General features: G+C 35.0%; 1 protein-coding gene across 4 annotated transcripts in view; it reads left to right on the forward strand.

Annotated features, from left to right (window-relative positions):
* The window catches only part of RALGAPA1 (Ral GTPase activating protein, alpha subunit 1 (catalytic)), a 261,272-nt gene that overhangs the window by 83,285 nt on the left and 158,387 nt on the right, over positions 1-19,600 (forward strand). For 2 of the 4 annotated variants that reach the window (XM_006835339.1, XM_006835340.1), the window contains exons 17-18: positions 15,169-15,336; positions 18,528-18,652. In XM_006835339.1, the coding sequence (XP_006835402.1) occupies positions 15,169-15,336; positions 18,528-18,652 (293 nt within the window). Of the gene's footprint in view, positions 1-5,166; positions 5,308-15,168; positions 15,337-16,652; positions 16,735-18,527; positions 18,653-19,600 lie in introns of all 4 variants that reach the window. The other 2 variants (XM_006835341.1, XM_006835338.1) reach the window with 2 other exon arrangements.

The raw sequence follows: 19,600 nt of genomic DNA on the forward strand, positions 1-19,600 counted from the left end.
AATTTAGGTGCACAACTTTACTGATTTTAAACTATTTAGACTCATTGTACAGGTAGCACAATTAACTGTTCTGGAATACCTATTTTTCACAATGTTGTCTATAACTTCACATGATTCACACAGTTGAAAGCCTTTGCATAGTAAATAAAGCACAAGTAAACATGTTACTGATATTCCCTGCTTTCAGCCAAGGTCCATCTGACTTCAGCAGTGATATATCCATTGTTCCACGTCCTTGTCTAAATACAGCTTGATCCTCTGGCAATTCTCTGTCAGTGTATTTGTTTTTGTTTTTTAAGTTTTTATTGTGGATTGAGTGAAAGTTTACAGGGCAGATCAACAGTTTTACATTCAACTAATCACATACTTTGTTTCATTACAATGGTTATAATACCCTCCATGTACCATCAGTTAACAGTATTTCTCTCTGTTCATTTTAGCTCTTTTTTTTAAACTCAAGCATATATAATAATTTACATCACCAAAGGGCACATTCTGCAAGTCTGCCTCCTGGCCGCCAGCTCTCAATCCCTCTAATTCCATGAATTTAGAGTCCTCAGCTGCTCCCTCTCTCCATGTTCCCATCTCTGCCTCCATCTCTGGCGTCGTTGCTTCTCTGGATAGGGTCCCGCATTCTGCTTGTGCTTTTTCCCTTGATGGTCATAGGCTCCTCTGTTTCTGGACTGTATTATTAACTACTCCCCTGTTTTTGTTACAAAACTTCTACCTTTACAATTGTGACAGTCACAATTTGTCATTGTAACAGTTACTCACTATTGAATCATAGGAATCTTATCCTCAACTCTTTCACCAGACCCATCTAGACAAGATGAAAACTATTCGATGGGGACTCTGTCTTTCCCTGCATACTTTTAAACTATACTGCTTCTTGAAAACTTGAAAGCCAGTCACTTCTTGTCTTTATTGGCCCCTCATTTTAGGTAGCCAGTGTCTTAAGTTGCCTATCTCTGTTTACAGATAGGGGATTGCATTGATAACTTGATGTGATGTCAATGTACTTTTACCTGTAGCAAATTTGTTTTAATTACCTGTAGCAAAATTTTACTCGCATATGATATTGTCTGAGGATTTCCAAATTCTGTTGAGTCCTCACTCTTTGGAATGGGCACATATATGAATGTGTTCCAATAGGTTGGCCAGGTAGCTGTCTTCCAAATTTCTTAGCATACATGAGTGAGTGCCTCCAGCCCTGCACCAGTTTGTTGAAATATTTCAATTTGTATTTCATCAGTTCCTGTAGAATTGATCTTTACTAATGCCTTGATATCTCCTTGAACTTCTTCCTTCAGTGTCATTGGCTCTTGATCATATCCTATCCTTGAAATGGTTGAATGTCTATTTTTGGTACAGTGACTGTATTCCTTCCATCTTCCTTTGATGCTTTCTGCATCATTCAATGTTTTGCCCATAGAATTCCTTCAATATTTTAAATTGAGGCTTGAATTTTTTTCAGTTCTTACAGCATGAGAAATGCTTAGCATGTTTTTCCCTTTTAATTTTCCAACTTTAGGTCTTTGCACATTTCATTAATTGACTTTGTCTTCTTGAGCTGCCCTTTGAAATTTTCTGTTCAGTTCTTTTACGTACTCATTTCTTGTATTTGCTTTAGCATCTCTGTCTGCACTGCAGAACAAGTTTCAGAGTCTCTTCTGACATCCATTTTGTCTTTTCCTTCTTTCTTGTCTTCTTAATGACCTTTTGTGTTGTTCTTGATGTCATCCCACAACTCTTCTGGTCTTCGGTCATTAGTGTTTAATGTGTCAAGTCTGTTCTTGATATGGTCTCTAAATTTAGTTAGAATATGTTCAAGGTCATATTTTGGCTCTTGTTGTTAAGTACAGTGGCGTCGGTTCCAACTCATTGTGAACCTGCACAGGGTTTCCGAGGCTGCAAATCTTTACGGAAGCAGAATGCCTAATCTTTCTCCTGCAGAGCAGCTGATAGTTTTGAACTGCCAACTTTGAGGTTAGCAGCCCGATTTGTAAGCACTACACTCGGGGCTCTTCTAGAGTTGTTTTAATTTTATTCAGCTTTAGTGTGATCTTGCAGATGAGCAATTGGTGGTCTGTTCCACAGTCGGCCCCTAATCTTGTTTTGGCTGATGATATGATATGGAGCTTTTCCATTGTCTCTTCCTCCAGATGTAATCAGTTTGATTTCTCTGTATTCCATCTGGTGAGGTTCATGTGTTTAGTTGTCTTTTATGTCATTTAAAAGTGTTTGCAATGAATGTCATTTGTCTAGCAAAGTTCTGTCATGCAATCTCTAGCATCATTTGTATCACCAATTCCATATTGTCCACTTTCTCGTCCTTCCTCTTTGTTTCCAACTTTTGCATTCCATTTATTAGTAATTATAAAACAACTTGATTGTATGCTTGACTAATTTCAGACTTAAAAATTGGTGGAATTCTTCAGTTTCATCATCACTGGCTTTAGTGGTTTGTGCATAAATTTATGTAATAGTGGCATTAACTGGTCTTCCTTGTTGTTGTTGTTAAGTGCTGTTGAGTTGGGTCCGGCCCATAGCAGCCCTGTATAGAGCTTCCTAAGAGTCACTGGTGAGCTTGAACCGCTGACTTGTGGTTCGTCCTATCACAGATAGCATTACATTTCAAGATAGATCTTGAAATTTTCTTTTTGATGGTGAATGAGACTCCATTCCTCTTCAATTTCTCTTTCCAAGCATAATAAACCATATGATTGTCAGACTCAAAATGGCCAATACCAATCCATTTCAGCTCACTAGTGCTTAGGATATTGATGTTTATGCGTTCCATTTAATTTTTGACAGCTTTCAATTTTCCTACATTCCTACTTTATACATTCCACATTCTTGTTATTAATGAATGTTTACAGCTGGTTTTCCTAGTTTTGAGTGGTGTCCCATCAGTAAATGAAAGTCCTGAAAGCTTTATTCCATTCATGTCATCATGGGCAACTCTACTTTGAGGAGCTAGCTCTTCCTCAGTCATAATTAAAAAGTGTCTTTTTTCCTAGGAGACACTCATCTTCCAGCGCTATATCTGACAATATTCTGGTGCCTTTCATAATGTTTCAGTATTCAGGATTCTGGTGCTAGTTGACAGTACTTCACTACTATTTTTAAGAATTTCAATGGCTAAATATTCAGATGTATTCGGCCCCTCCTTTTTCCTAGTTTTAGTCTGGAAGCTTAGCTACAATCTGCCAACTATGCATGTACCCCACTGGTGTTTAAAATACCAGGGTTATAGCTTCCAGCATTAATGCAACATGCAAGCAATCATAATATCACAAACTGACAGTGGTTTATGCATATATATATATATATTTGTATGTTTAATCTCTAGGATTTTAAATTACTCTTTATGGAGTGGGTAATAATTTATACTTTCACTATAAAGAGACTATTTTTAACTCACATTTGCTAGTGGATTGTTAAAAACTGTGCTTCATGATTGTCTGATTAGAAAACTTCTCTAATTGTATTTTAGCTAGCTTTTTCTCTTAATGTGAATGAAGATAGCATTTTTTAAATAGGTTTGGCAACCATCTGGGGCCTTATGCCTTATTGGGGCCTTCTCCAAATAATGGGGATTCTTTTGTGAACATCAAGAATTCATTAATCTTTAATATTTGTATATAATATGGCCATAACTTTTGTCCTGTTTGGACTGGATAATTGATTTTTATTTATAACCGATTTTATTTTTTTTGTAAATATACATCAATTCAACAGTTTCTACTTGTACAATTCAGTGTGTTGATTGCATTCTTCAAGTTGTGTAACCATTGCCACATTCCTGAGTTGTTTTTCCTCTATTAATATAGACTCCCTGCTCCCTAAGTTTCCTGTCAATAACATCGTAATCTCAGTACTCCATAAGCAATACTCTGTGCTCTTGCTCCTGGTGGTGGTAGTGTGCTGTGGAGTCCCTTTCCAACTTAGAAGGACTCTGTATAGGGTTTTTGAGACTGTAAATTTTTGCAGGAACAGAAAGCTTCATCTTTCTATCATGAAGCAACTGGTAGATTAGAACTGCTCACCTTTTGGTTCACAGCCCAGCTCATAATCCACTATGCCACCACCCACTCCTGGTAGTAGCCACTAAGAAAATTTCAAGTTCATACATTTGCTTTTCTTGTCTTTTTATATGTGAGGTCTTTCTGTATTTGTTCTTTTGTGGATGACTTACTTCCTAAATATAATGTCTTCAAGCTCTTACCCATTTTGTAGCATGTATCAAGACTTCATTTCTCTTACTGGCTGACTATTAGTCCACTGAATTTGTGTACCACATTTTGCATATCCATTCATTCTCTAGGTTGTTTCCACCTGTTGGCTCTTTTCTATAGTGAGGGCTACACAACTGGGAGGACATTTGTCTCACATTTTGTAACAAAAAGATGGGTATTTGTTATTTATCTTTGTTTTGTGATAAAATGCATATGTAATATGAAGGGTATATTTTTGAATAATTCATTCAAGATCTTTACTATTACGTTGAGATAGTCTTTAAACTTTAAACCAAAAATAGCTCTTGAAGTCTTCTTAAAACTGAAAAATAGTTTATCTTAATTAGTAAAAAAGTATTTGTCTTGAGTATTACATTCTTAAGAATTATTTATAAGGGACAAAATTGTCAACAGTAACTTGAAAGATAAGAACTTTAAGAGGCAGTGAGTTTATGTTGATGAGGGAGGAACAACTCAGCAGAGAAGGGTGAGGATGATTGCACACCTCAAAGAATGTAATCATTGTCAGTAAATACTACACATAGAAACTGTTGAATTAGTTGGTATATGTTTTGATGTGTATATTCTCAACAATAATAAAATAAAATAATTTCCATTCAATTCTTTCAACCTTTGCTTTTGAGAAAGTAGTGCTGATTAGAATGTCTTTAATGCTATACCATTGTAACTGCTAGTAAGTAGCATTTTCTTGTTTTTCACCAAAAAATTTACATTCAAAATATCATGTGTTATCTGATTTTTTTCCTTACAGCTTGCCAGTATTTTCCGTGCTGAAATGTTTTAATTTAAAATTTTCTTCCTTTGTACCTTTTAGTTTTCTCTGTTGCTGCTTTTTCTGTGACACAGCCTTTCATTATAGTCACTCTTCTTTTTTCCTTCCCCACTTCTTTCTTTTCCTTTTTTAAAGCCATGAGAAGCCGATCCATTGGTGAATGTGCTCTGCCATCGGCCTATATACGCAGTGCTAAAAGTGCTCCTGTTCTGATCCATACTTCCAAACCCTTCTTGCCTGATATTGTTCTCACTCCCCTTTCTGATGAGCTTTCAGGTAGTGCCACCTCTGCTAATTTCTGCCCCACCCTTTTCACATTTTAATTCTTCTGCTTTCAAATTTTGCTTAATCAAATAAACTCTTCAAAGTTAATTTCTTTGGGGGAGGTGTGGTAAATTGGGAAAATGATTAAGAAATCAACATTTTGAGTTATTTGAACTCTAATGCTATCCTTGCAGTTCATTCTGGAAGTGCAAAGTGTAGTGTTGTGCCAATGTCCAGTATTTTTTATTGTAAATGACCTATTTTTCTTCTCTTTATGTTTATTTTTTTCTTCTTAGGTGGTAGAAGAAGTAGTAATGTGTATTTATGGCATCATAGATGTCTCAGAAGAGGTGACTTGGAAGATAGTAATCAAAACCTAGACTTTTAATTTCCCATTGCTTTGCCATGTTATATTGTATAATAAATCTTGAATAATACATTGTCCATCATATATAGTAATAGAACTAAGCAAAGGGAAATCAATAATCCAGGGAAGTATATGATTCAAATATTGCTTTGAAGTAAATCTCTGTATTTGTATTAGATTAAAATAGTATACAGAATTCTAGGAAGTCACACTTTAAATTAAATAAAGAAACCACTCTGTGAAGCTTCAATTTCCAAGTATCTGTAGAACTTGCTGAGTGTTGCAGCTTTGACTTAAGTCTTAGTTCCACAGTATTGGAATAGTTCTTTTATTAAAGTAAAGTTAACCTAATAAAATGCACAGATCTTAGAATTAGTCCAGTAAATTTTGAGGATTGTACACACCCTATTACCCATCATCCCAGTCAAGATATAAAATGTTTTCATTACCCCAGAGTTCCCTAGTGACCTTGTCATTCAGTGCTTCTACATGAACAACTATGTTTGTATTTCAATCATCACAGTTTAGTTTTATCCCTTTCTTGAGAAATTTTACATAAAGAAAATAAATTTTGCATAAATAGAAGTTGGCATCGACAAAATCAGCCTGCCATTTAGACAGAAGCATACTTTTGTTACATAGAGCTACTGTTCAGAAATGTGCTAGCTCAAAAATAAAATTACGTGTACATTCTTAGGTGTTTTTCCTGTACCTCTTGGTAGTATTTTCCCCAAGATTAGCACTTTTGATGAGCTTGCTGCGTTGTGTTGTTTTGTTTTTTTTAAACAACATTTCCTGTACCTTTTTTATTTCTCATGTACCTGTAGACTTGTACAGAGGCAACGAGCATTATTACTAATAGTGGTGATATTTCCGATGACTCTTTCTGTAACTCCTAGTCTCATTAAGATCAAAGATTTCTCCCAAACAAAAGGGGATATATAATTGAGAGTTAAATACATGTAGAAACAGAGATACCACACTACTGTGTTTGGTAGTCTTTAGAAAGTCTGTAAATGAGAACAGTATTTGCTTTTTCAAAATGGTTACCTTACTTCTGAGATAATAAGGTAGATAATAGACCTTGATTGAGAAGCATTTACTTCAGAATATCTTTTGTGGTGTTTTTGAGAGGTGTTCAAGCATTGTTTGCAAATCGTAGTATAATATAATTTATAGTGAATGTGATTATTGATTTTATAATTTAATTGATAATAATAAAATAGAAAATTTGGCCTCAAATTCAAACCTGAGTACTTAAGTATTCGATATTCTGAGTGGCTATATTTTACAGCAGTAAAGTTTTTGTTGTTAGTTGCCATCAAGTCGGTACTGACTTATAGCAACCCTACGAATGAAACACTGCCCGATGCTGCCACTTTGCCAGCCCATCTCACTGGGGGTCTTCCTCTTTTTTCCCGACCCTCTAACTTACCAAACATGCTATCCTTCTCCAGCACCTGGCCTCTCCTGACAATATGTCTGAAGTATGAGAGACGAAGTTTGGCCATAGGCAATCTGAAAGTTTTAAGCCATACACACAAAAAGTAGTACATTAGAAGATATTTAGATGGATTAATATAACTCTTTTTTAAAACTTTTATTTGCATTTTGTTTTAAGCTTAATTTAATCCCAAACCATAAGTTTTTGTTACTTCAGTTTCTTCTGAGTTATCTTTTTCTTCTGTGCAACCTCCTCTTCTGGTTTAGGAACAATTTGTTCCTTTTCAGCGAGGATCATCTCAGTATGGTAGGGTAGCTCATGTAGGGCTTGATCCGACCATGAGCTCTGTAAGTTCAGTGGCACATCTTGGGAGCTTTGTTGACCTGGATGTGCTCAATGACCAGAGAATCCACATCTAAACCCTTAAGTTCAGCATTGCTCTCTGCATTTTTAAGCATGTGTATCAAAAATTCAGTGCTCTTTTTGGGCCACTGACCCTGTGTTTGGCCTGGGCACACCTACCAATGTCACCATTGTAACATCAGAATGGTACACATTGCTTCTGCAAAGTGAAATCTTTAAGATACTTCATGGCTTTCCGGATACGCATACCCTTGATGGCTTGGACAGTCTCACAGATGTTCTTAAAATGGAACCAGATATTTGAACTACTGGATTTGCATGATTATGTGGGGTGTTCTGGGTCAAGTGAGTAGCGAACCATTTTATGAGATTACCTCAGGCCGCTTACGGGAAGAGCGGAATAATACAACTTTTAATGATCTAAGACATATTTTGTTACATAGGATGGTAGCTACAAATACAGAATTAGAGTTTATTTTTTCTTTCATTGCTTCATTTGAACACTGTAGTTTCTTATGTAAGTTTTGGTTGTACTTTCTTACGTTATTTTTGGTTGTAATTAGATTATACACAGCTTTAAAACTCCCAATTTGTTGTAAACTTCTCTTATGTAAATTTTTGTTTCAAGCTTTTTGTTGCATGGACTAGGAGACGAGGGTTGCTTAAAAAACTTAAGCATTGCATGTAAACCATTTTTTATCTGTTTAGAAAATTTAGTTGAGTTTTGGCCACTATTCTTGAAAATTTAGTTGGATCAGATAGTCTATCACTATCATTTTTAAAACTCAGAAAAATTTTATGTTTCTAAGTATCTTAAGGAGTCCTGGTGTGGCTTTGTGGGGTAATGTGCTGGACTGCAAGGTCAATTTGAACCACTAGGCCAGCAGTTCTAGCTTACTGGCTGCTCCTCAGAAACCCTGTACAGGGTTGCTATGAGTCAGAACCGACTCAACAGCACTTAATAACAAACAAGTATCTTTAGGTTTACAAGATTTCTTGTCTGAAACTTAAATAGTATTTTAGCAAATACATATTTTATAAAAGCTAAAATAAGCAAATGTAAGGTAATTCCTTAGAAATGTTCTAAACTATTGCTTTAGCCAGCATGCAAAGTCTCTATGTCAGAATTCTTGGCTTTGCAGCAAGTACATAATTCAGAAGATTAATGTGTTTTGATTGTATGGGGAACAGGATTTTTTGAAGAAATGTTTAAAAGGAATTTTATTTTTCTGAATGCCAGTTTTTTGTTTTCATTTTCTCACCTTTGGATTAAATGCCTTCTTTGATGAATTTATATATGTAAATAATGAGATATCACTAAAACAAATAGATAAAACGTATATCTGATTATCAAAATTATAGTCCTCTTAGAAACTGGAATGTATGAAGTCGTGGTGTGGTGCTGTAGGTGAAGCACTGTGTGCTAACCGCAAGGTCAGTGGTTCAAACCCTACAACCACTCCTTGGAAACCTTATACAGGGCTGCTAAGAGTAGGAACCAACTTGATGGCACTTAACAACATCATATTAAAAATTACATAATTCCCCAAACAAAAGAAAATTACTGATACATTTAAAAATGTTATTGGCACCAGTTTTTTATATGCGTATGTATATAAAAAGGAGCTCTGGTAGCGTAGTGGTTACGAATCGGGCTGCGAATCATAAGGTCAGCAGTTCGAAACTACCAGCTGCTCCGCGGGAGAAAGATGAGGCTTTCTACTCCCGTAAGGATTTACACCCTCGGAAACCCTGTACAGGGTCGCTATGGGTCGGAACCGACTCGATGGCACTTAACAACAACAATAACAACAATGTATATATAAAAACATAGTTAATTTGGGAAAAAGAAATCTAAATTTTTACAACACAACTGTTGTAGGATTTAAAATAGGCGAGAAACATGTCATCTTAAAGTGATAGCAGAAATTCCTAATAACAGAGTTGTGAGTGAAATTGGTATTTTTCACACTGATATAAAAGAACACTGTTCAGGAGATGTAAAAAGATTTTTAGAGCAAAGAGTTAAGACTTCATACTGTACATAATAAACATACTTAAAGTCCCCAGAAGTCCTGTAATTATAAAGCAAAACTGTTTAATTCAGTATTTCTCAAGCTTAATTGGAGCCATAGAACACTTTTCTAAGTATGCATATTGATATCTTGAAGCATTAAGGTTTCAGAGAGAACAGATTGGGGAAACTAATTTATATTTGTAAAAATTAGCATTATGAAAATTGGACAGGGTCATTCTTACAGCAGCCTGATAGTAGAATTTTGAATTGTTGATGTGGCCATTGACTCTGGTTCTTTGAGACAAAATTGAAGGCCTAGAGTTTGTTTCTGTTTGGTGAGGGAAGAAAAGAGCAAAAAGCAGGTGGCAATGGGGAGGGTGGAGCTATATGAGCAAAGCTGTTAAAAGTACTTCTAAATTTAAAAAAAAAGAAACTTATCGTAGGCCTAGACCAAATGGTTTATTTATTTTTATTTATTATTTTTTAGAATAGTTTGATGTGTGGAGAGAATCAATAAGGAAAGTGAACAACATAAAGAAAAAACAAAGTTTTCATGTTTGCTTTTTAAATCTCTCCTTATTGGAGGGGGTAGGGGTATATGAATTAAAGCTGTTTCCTGAAATCAGATTTCTAAGATCAGTAGTTGAAGTTTCTGTAATTATCTCTCCAAAATAATAATGAAATACTCATGGGCAGTCCACACTAATTCTTGGTTTGAAGTAAAATTTTTCAGATGAATTTTTTTTTTTACCTCACACTTCTGAGTAATTATGGGATGAAATTAATTTTTTTTTTTTTTTAACATAACTAAGATTTTAAAGAGTGGAGACACCAATTTTCAAAGTATGCTATTTTTGTCTGGTCCTTTTTCTCCAATATTTTTGTTGAAATGGTAACTCTACTAACATTGTTGTGAGCCGCATCATGTAGGCTAACCTAGTTGAATAAATGAATATCCTTGAGTTTTTCTTATACTCTGGAACCATGTAACTACAATGCAGGACAGTCTATGTTAGTCACACTTGTTCTTAACCTCAAACTCATCTATAACCAGTGAAAAAATATCTTCCCAGGCCCCTGCTTCACATTTTGATGTGGTATCTTGGATTTTCCCAAACAGCTAACATTCTTAAAACAAATCTTCAATTCTAATGTGTAGGCAAGCACACACTCTGCATCCTCCCTGTCACCCACCATTGAGAATTATGGCACTAGATGACAAGCCAGACTTGTTGCTGCTGTTAAGTGCTGTCGAGTTAGTTCTGACTCATAGCAACCCTGTGTGCACTTTCCAAAGAATAGCTGGTGGGTTTGAACTGCCGATGTTGTGGTTCACAGTCCAGTGCTGATCCTACAGTGCCACACCAATAAATAGGTAAGAGAAAGTCTTCAGAAAAATCTTAATCATCATTCTTATTAAGCAAATTAGTATTTACTGCCAATAATAATAATTGTTAGGTGCCATAGAGTCAGTTCCAACTCATAGTGATCTATTATGCACAACAGAACAAAACGCTGCCCGGTCCTGCGTCAGCCTCACAGTCATTATCCTTGTGCACATTGCTACTGCAGCTGTGCCAATCCAGCTTGTTGGGGTTTTCCTCTTTTTCACTAACTGTTCACTTTACCAAGCATGATGTCCTTCTCTATGGACTGGTCTGCCTTGATAATATGTCCCAAGTATGAGAGACACGTCTTGACATTCTGGCTTCTAAGAAGCATTCTGATTATACTTCTTTCAACACAGATCTGTTTGTTCTCCTGGCAGTCCATGGTACTTTTAATATTATTCTCCAACACCATAACTCAAATGCAACAATTTTTCTCTGGCATTCTTTACTCATTATACAACTTTCACATACATAATAAGGTTATTGAAAATACCATGACTTAGACCAGGCACATCTTGGTCCTAAGAATAATAATACTTTAATGTTGTGAAGGGGGTATGTAAGAACATAAGCACTGATATTTTTATACTTTTGCAACTACTATTAATCATTTTCTAATTAAGTATAATGGACTTCTCGCTTTGTCCTGGTGTGACACAGTACAGTAAACAGTGGACTGCTAACCACAAGGTTGGCAGTTCAAGCCCAACAGCCACTCCTTGTAAATGCTATACAGGGTCACTGTGAGTTAGAACCAAGTTGATAGCACTTAACAACAACATGTTAAGTTTTATAGATTTACTTTCTTCTAATGAGTTCTCAGAACTGCTGACTGGTTTATTGTTTTCGTTGTTCTTAAACTCTATATTAAAGCCATAGTACCTGGGCTTCTAGTACTTCAGACTGATCTTTTTCTAACTTTATTTCATAATTTGAATTGAGCTCTACAGGGTAAAATATTTTGGTGCTTGTATTGTTTACTGAATATCAGGAGAAAAAAGATAGTATCTCTTACCCACTTCTCTTATTCCTAAATATTCTCCAGTTAGGAGGACTTTCTGTGTCTTCACAAGCAAATTGGCCCTTTGTACAATACAGGAATTTCTTTCTGCGTAACATCAGTGTGAAATAGGATATTAATCTTTTAATGCTTTTCTACCTACCTGTAATCTACAGGTTTTAGCATAATTCCAAGTTAGATTTTTTTTTTTTTTTTGCTGAAGTTTTTATGTTGATTTTCTTTTAAAAGAAAATCTCAAAGTTTGAAATGAACTAAACATGATATTGAATAATATTTTTAAACAATAAAATACTACAATTTTAATAATTTTAAAATACATTGCTCATTGGTCTGTTTCTAGAATTTAAGTCAGGGAAACAATATTAAAGGGATAATAGGAGATGATGTTTGGTGGTCTCAGTATCAAAAAATATTTGTTTTAAATATCCTGTACAACCATTCAGTTTTGGAGTTAGGACCCTGTCTTATTGTTGCTGATGTGAGTTACCTACAACTGAATATCAAATCTTAAAAAGTTGTCAAGTTTTGGCTAACCTGTGTTAGTAACAAAATTTGAAACATAGTGCTCTATAGAATTCTTACTTGCCTTAAAGGTACATTGCTATAATTGCCCAAATTGAATAAAATCTAGAAAATCACGTAAGAGAAATGGTCACTTCATCTAGGCAATTAGAAAATTTTAACTTTCAATGGCATCAGTTTCTGTGCAAACTAATGTAAATGAGTTCATGGATTTCAGGAGCTGTTAAAAATATTACTAACGGATAAGATTTATGTGATTGATCAAGAAACAAAATTACCTTTGGTAAAATGAATGTAATACTTGATTCTATATTCTTTACAAAAATGATCTAACTTTTCTGTTGGCATGTTAGTCAACTTAATAGTTTTCTTCCTGAGGAACTAGCTGGAGTTTTTTACTTATTTCTTATATGGAATCCTGTTGTAGTGCTGTAAAATAAATACTGGGCTGCTGACCACAACATTGGCAGCCACTCCTTGGACACCCAAAATAGTTACTATGAGTTGGAATTGATTTATTAGCACTTAACAACAACAAAAAGACAGTTTATTATATAAAAAACCTGCTTTCCTTCTACCAGTATTTAAGTTCCTGTTATATGATAAGTACAATATTGTGGAAGGTGGTGTTGTTCTTGTTTAATGCTGTCAAGTCGATTTTGACTCATAGTGACCCTCTATAGGGTTTCTGAGGAGTAGCCGGTGAATTTGAACCATTGACCTTGCAGTTCAAACTGATTTTGCAGTTCAGTGTTTATCCTACAGTACCACACACCAAGACTCCATTTCATTTAGAAGAATTTTCAAATGAAATGCATGAGGAAGAAAGCTTATGTCACTTTTTAAAGTACGTATCTTCAAATTAACAAAAAATGTTTTTAATTTTCAAAGATACTATATAGGTGGGTAGTGAGGTGGCTCTGTAGGATAAGCACTGGACTTCGAACCACAAGATAAGAGGTTCAAGTCCACTAGCTGCTCTGTGGGCAAAAGATGAGGCTTTTTGCTCCCACAAAGATTTAAGGCCTTGGAAACCTTATATGGTATAACTGTGATTTAGAACTGACTTAACAAGCACTTAACAGCTGCAACAAATACATGTATTAGCTATGTTACAAGGAGCCCCGTTGGTGCAGTGGTTAAATACTGGGCTTATAATCAAAAGGTCAGTGGTTTGAATCTACCATCTGTTCCATGAAAGAAAGATGTCTATTTCTATAAAGACATACAGCTTTGGAAACGCTATGGGACAGTTCTACTCTGTCCTGTAGAGCTGCTAAGATTCGGAATTGACTACGGCAGTGGTTTTGGGCCTTATATATATATAGGAGGATGATATTAATGAAATAGAAGGACTAGCCTCATTTAATCTGTATTTTGGATCCCTAAAATAGTTTGTATTGTTGTTAGTGACTGTTAAGTGAATTCCAACTCATAATGACTCCACATATGCAGAGTAGGACTGCTCTACTGCGTTTTCAAGACTGGAATCGTTTGAAAGCATACTGATTCTGAGGTACCTCAGACTTTTCTCATTTATATTATTCACTTGTAGTTCTGTACTTAAAACCTTTGTGTTATAAACCTTGTAAATAGCAACATCTGGTTTTTGACTTTGTCTTTTATCATTATATTTAGTTGGCTTCTGAATTTTGTAGTAGTTATTTCTGCTAATTTAAAGGCCGGCCATGATGAATTCTTAAACATTATATTTTACTTGTAAAATTCCTCTTTGAGATTTTGTGCATATACTGAAAAGTAAATATTGTGTCATTTTGTGATTTAATAAATCCATACACTAAGTACTTAGCATATACTTAGCACAGTGAAAACAATGCAGTAACATGGAACACTAAACCTGCCTCTCAAACATTTTGTTTATAAATTTGAGAAAGTAAATTGAACTTCTTTGGAGCTCAATATCCTCATCTGTGAGAGAGTATAATTAGAAAATCTTTAATATCCTTTTGACTCTGAAATATGTAGTCCATAAGATCCTTAAACAGAATTATAAAAATTCATATGTTGTTTAATGAGTGGGTCGTTGATTGGAAGATAAGGTTTCTTTGTAGAAAGTGGTATTTGTGTCAAAATAAAACAAAAAGTATAATTTATTTTTTATAATGTGTTTTACTTGTTGTGGAGGAATATATTTTAACACTGTAGTGAAGTGAACTCTAATACTCCTTGGTAGAACAGATAATGTTCTGCCAAAGAGAACTTTAGGAAGACAGTTAAGATTTCTAAAGAAAGATGCCTCTTGCCTGCTCAGGAAGGATGCAGGAAAATTTATGAGACCCTACAATTAGGAAAATTCTAGGGTTTTCTAAAGCGATATTTAGATCAGCTTTATGTGTTACTTACTTTTCCTGCTTGGAACATAAAGCGGTAGGAAAAATGGAATTACAAGTTTGAATTGCTTGATTTATTGGCACAGCTCTATCTTTAACTGCACTTCCAAATGTTTCATCACCTTACTGTCTTTCTATGCATGTTAACATTTTAAAATGTATTCTGGTAGTTTTCTAATTCATTGACACTACATCCTAAAGCTTCTGCCCATCTTTTTTTTGTTGTTGTTTAAACAGATTTGCATTTTTTAAAGTTTTGCTTTCATTGAGCTTATACAAAAAAAGAAATCTCAGAATTAAAAAATTTAAAAACATGTACTTAGCATATGGTTGAAATTAATAATTTTTTTCTTTTTATGTGGTCTCCACACGTCTACATAATTTTTCTCTTTTGCAGATATTGATGATGCTCAGATACTACCCCGCCCAACTAGAGTCAGACATTTTTCACAAAGTGAAGACACTGGAAATGAAGTTTTTGGTGCTATGAGTGAGGAACAGCCATTGCCTCGAAGTAGCAGTACTTCTGACATCTTGGAACCATTCACTGTTGAGCGAGCCAAAGGTGCAGTTCCTGTCATTGACAGTTCATCCCGTCATGCGCCAAGCTTGCAGAGTTCCACAGAGGCTTCTTCAATAACTAGATCCACTGAAAGCCACATCACTGATACTCACAGTAGAGAGTCTTCTCTGGAAGTTGGTGATAGCATATATGACCATCTTTGTCATTTAATAGGTCCAGTAGAACTTGCAGAATCAGCTTTTGAACAAATCCAATACATTGACCTTGAAGGAGATGACGATCTTCTTTCCTCCCTGAAAGAATATCTTAAGGAAAACCCGGAGAATCATAGTAAAAATGAGATAGGTGGAGATGCAACTTTTCAGGAAGTGATTAGTGCAATAAATAGGGATGAAAGATCATCCATAGATAAATTAGAATATATAGACCAGGAAATTAAATCAGAAAATGCCACTCCTTTTACTGGAACTCCTGAAAACACACAGTTTCAAAAAGAACCAAACTCAGCTGTCTTCATGAGTAACATTGCACCTAGCCAATTAGACAGTTTTCAACGAACACAAACCTCTGAAAAACCTAAGCAACTAAACAGTGATAAACAGTCATCGCAATCTAGTTCAGGCAGCCCTTGTGATAAAGAAAAAAGGAAATATTTGTATAGACAAACAGCCACGGAATTAGATGCTTGTGTAGATCTAACACTAGTTGGAAAGCTTAAGGGTATGCAAATGAATGAAAAAGTCACTGTCCCACATGCTGTGCATGCCAAGAAAGTTACACTAAAAGCACCCATTAACCACAGAATGCCTCATGTTATGAACACTAGTAAGCTTTCTCCAACTAAAAGGAGCTTGTCAGAAACAGTAACGCATAGAGCCAAAATCATGAAAATTGCTACTAAAAAACGAAATAGCGTTCATGTTACTTTTAGACCATCCACTGAATCGGTTCAGTTTTATAATCCTCTGGAAAACAAAGAGGCTCCATGGAAGATGAGACTACGGAAGCTAGGTGGTTTTAGTAGTAGTAGTAGCAGTTGTAGTTCCAATAGTAATACCAGCAGCACCAGCAACACTCAGACCAGCTCAAATTGTGTTGCAGAGCTAGTCAAACCTGGTGTTTACAGGCCTCTAGATACAATTAGTGCAGCATCAGTAAGCAGTAAAACAATGAAAGAATCCACAGAGATGCCCATCACCATGTTACAAAAGGAAGGAATCGCAAGTAACCAGTTAGGCAATCGTAGTGCTCTTAAATCATCAAGTCATGAGGCAGGACTACAGCAGGGTTCCCTGGGTGGCGTTTATAAAACTGTTGTACATGCTCTTTCGAAGCCGAAGGCAAATGTTTCCCCACAGAGGCAGAACAGAATGCCACCAGAGGCTCCACTGAGGGATCTGTACAGTCATGTAATGGGCTATTTTGGAAGGAAAGCTGCAGGTGAGCACTAACAGTGTGCAGAGCGCAAAAGGAGAAAGACAGCACCAGTTTGGCTTAATGCAACTGAAGCAAGCTATAAGCAATCAAAAAGCTTTGGGATGGTCACTGCTTTCTCTCTGTTTGGTTATGCATGCGCCTTTTCCCAGCTGTATTTTTCCCAGCATAAATTGTTTATTTAAATTACTAATTTCCCTTGTAAGGCAATAGTTAAACCTCTTTGCTGCTGAACAAGATAAAAAAAAAAGAGGAAAATAGAGGAAAAATTTAATGATCTTTCAAAAGCTACCTAACTCATGAATTTTTCTGAGTCTCTGTCCACATGAGCCTGAGTCTGTGCACCATGAGCCTTGAAATTAAAATTAAGTTTATTGAGAAGTTGGAACACTTTCCTAGGCCCGTATTTTATATTTAATTAAGTTCAGTCATTTTTACTGCTACATTGTTTGGTTTTGTCTTTATTCTTGGTAGAACACTACTTTGACATTACTGAACATAATAGAAATCTACCAGCATAAACATTTTTAGTTAAATGTCTATCATTGAAGAATTAATTTCTTAATTCTCAAAGTGGATTTAGTTACTTTTTGTTTAAACCATTTCCAAATATTATAGACTTTACAGTTTTGCATTCATTTATATGGAATGTGAGTTACATCCTTGAAAGACTTAATCATTAAATTCTTTTTACTGAGATTTAGATGTGCATAAAGGTTTCATGATAGTTGATCATAATTTAAATATGGAACCTCCATGGACAGAATAAAGAAAATAAGATTATGGTAATTGTTTTTCTCACCTTGATTCAAAGTTAAAATAGTTTTTTATATATAGAAAATTAGCTTTCAGCAGTAAGGTAGGTTTTGATTTTATTTGTTTTAACATGATTTTGTTAGCATGATTAACTACGCTGTATAAAGCATCTTGCATTGAGCCATTAATGCCACTTGAGGGCAGTATTTGATAGCGTAGCAAAGCTGACCTATGATAAAAAGATAATCGAACTTCACAATGAGCTTGCTCACTAGTGTAGTTTCCTAACTTGAATTGCTTTGTAATTTCATTAGGAATATATATGGTGTTGATTGTCTTTTAATTTCAGAGAAATGTTTTCAGCAGCCTAACAGTGAAATAAATAATCACGTGTTATTTTCTAAGTTTCCCAAGTGTAAAAACTTACTATGTAAGTCATAATGCATATTATAGTTATAAAAAGATCAAAATAATCATTGTGATCTTTTTTTTAAAAGAAACACTTATGGGGGAAAAAACCACTTTTTAAAGCACTGATTAAAAATTTTTTTAAAAAAGCAATATTTATGTCAAAATCCATAGGTGATTATTCTTTTTTTAAGAAATATTCAAACTCAGATGCATTTGTGCCCCATTTAGATTTGCATATATTCAAGAGATTTATTCCTTGGGAATAGTTTTTAGGGGGGAAAAGAATGCTAAGTGGTTAAGATTTTAAATAGAAGAATAGAGATAATAAGGAAGATAAATATATACTAGTTTCTTTATAGGCAATATTAACCTAACTTCAACTAGTGCTTATCTATAAGCTTTCTTGCTGTTTAAGGTCATACTGAAGATTGACTAACCTCTGCTTAGTTAAAAAAATATATATCAATTTACTAATTCTTAAAATTAAATCTAAGAGGAGGGAGATTATTTGTAAATGCATGTTTGGCAAATAATTGTTATGGCCTAGATATTTTGATTTTTGTTTGTTTGTTTCAAATTTAGAAAATGTAGTTAAGTCTTTACTCACTATATAGTTATTTATTTCTTTTTAGCCAATAAAGAGGACATGAGCCCCAAACTGCCGGCTCTTAATAGTGATATTGGCAGCAGCAGCACTAATGTTCCTGATCTGATGGATGAGTTTATAGCAGAACGACTTCGAAGTGGTAATGCCTCAGTAAGTTTTATTTATTCAGTTTTAGGGAAGAGGGTAGAAAAATACAGGATATGTACATCTGTGTGTGCCTACTATATATGGGGAAATTTTTGTTCAAACAAAAAATTTTTCTTCTTCAAAATGCTAATCCTTTATTAAATTTAAGATTTTAAAATTTCTTACAAGGTTTTTTATCCAAGAACATAAAATAAGGCAGCTTATAGCTTTGACCAAGGAGCTCTGGTACTCATTGGTTAAGCACTGAGCTGTGAACTGATACATTGTCGGTTCAAGCTCACCAGCTACTCTTCAGGAGAAAGATGAGGCAGTCTGCTTCTGTAAAGATCTATAGTCTTGGAAATCCTAGGGAGCAGTTCTACTGTGTCCGACCAGGTTGCTATCAGTCAGAATTGGTCAATAGCAATAGGTTGTTGGTTGTTTCAAGCTTTGACCATAGTGAAAGATTGTAGACTAATTACATAGGTATAAGATGCTACCGTATTCCATTGCTGTTGAGTCAACCACAATTCATGGTGATACTGTGTGTGTCAGAGTAAAACTGTGCTACAAAGGGGTTTCAGTGGCTAATTTTTAAATGCAGATAGACACACCTTTCTTTTGTAGTACCTCTTTTAGCTTTCAACTTCCAAGTTTTCGGTTTGTACTACTCAGAGACTTTGATTATCTCCTTAGTCCCTCCTCTTTCCTTCTCCCTTTTTTTCACTCTTGGCTATCATGTTTGGGCTAGCTACTAGCCCTTAGCAGTTAGGATAGCTATAGGGGTCTTCTGGCCCATCTTCCATCATTTTGATACCACAAGTACTTATTGCTTAATCATTCTAGATAACTTTGCAATAAATTGCAATAAAAGTGAGTGTTGTGCTTATGGGGAAAAAAAAAGTTATTTTATTCCTTCTTGTTGTTAAGTGCAGTTGAGTCAGTACTGCCTCATAATGGCCCTGTATAGGA

This window comes from Chrysochloris asiatica, unplaced genomic scaffold (genome assembly GCF_000296735.1).
Source record: "Chrysochloris asiatica unplaced genomic scaffold, ChrAsi1.0 scaffold00017, whole genome shotgun sequence".
NCBI lineage: Eukaryota > Metazoa > Chordata > Mammalia > Afrosoricida > Chrysochloridae > Chrysochloris > Chrysochloris asiatica.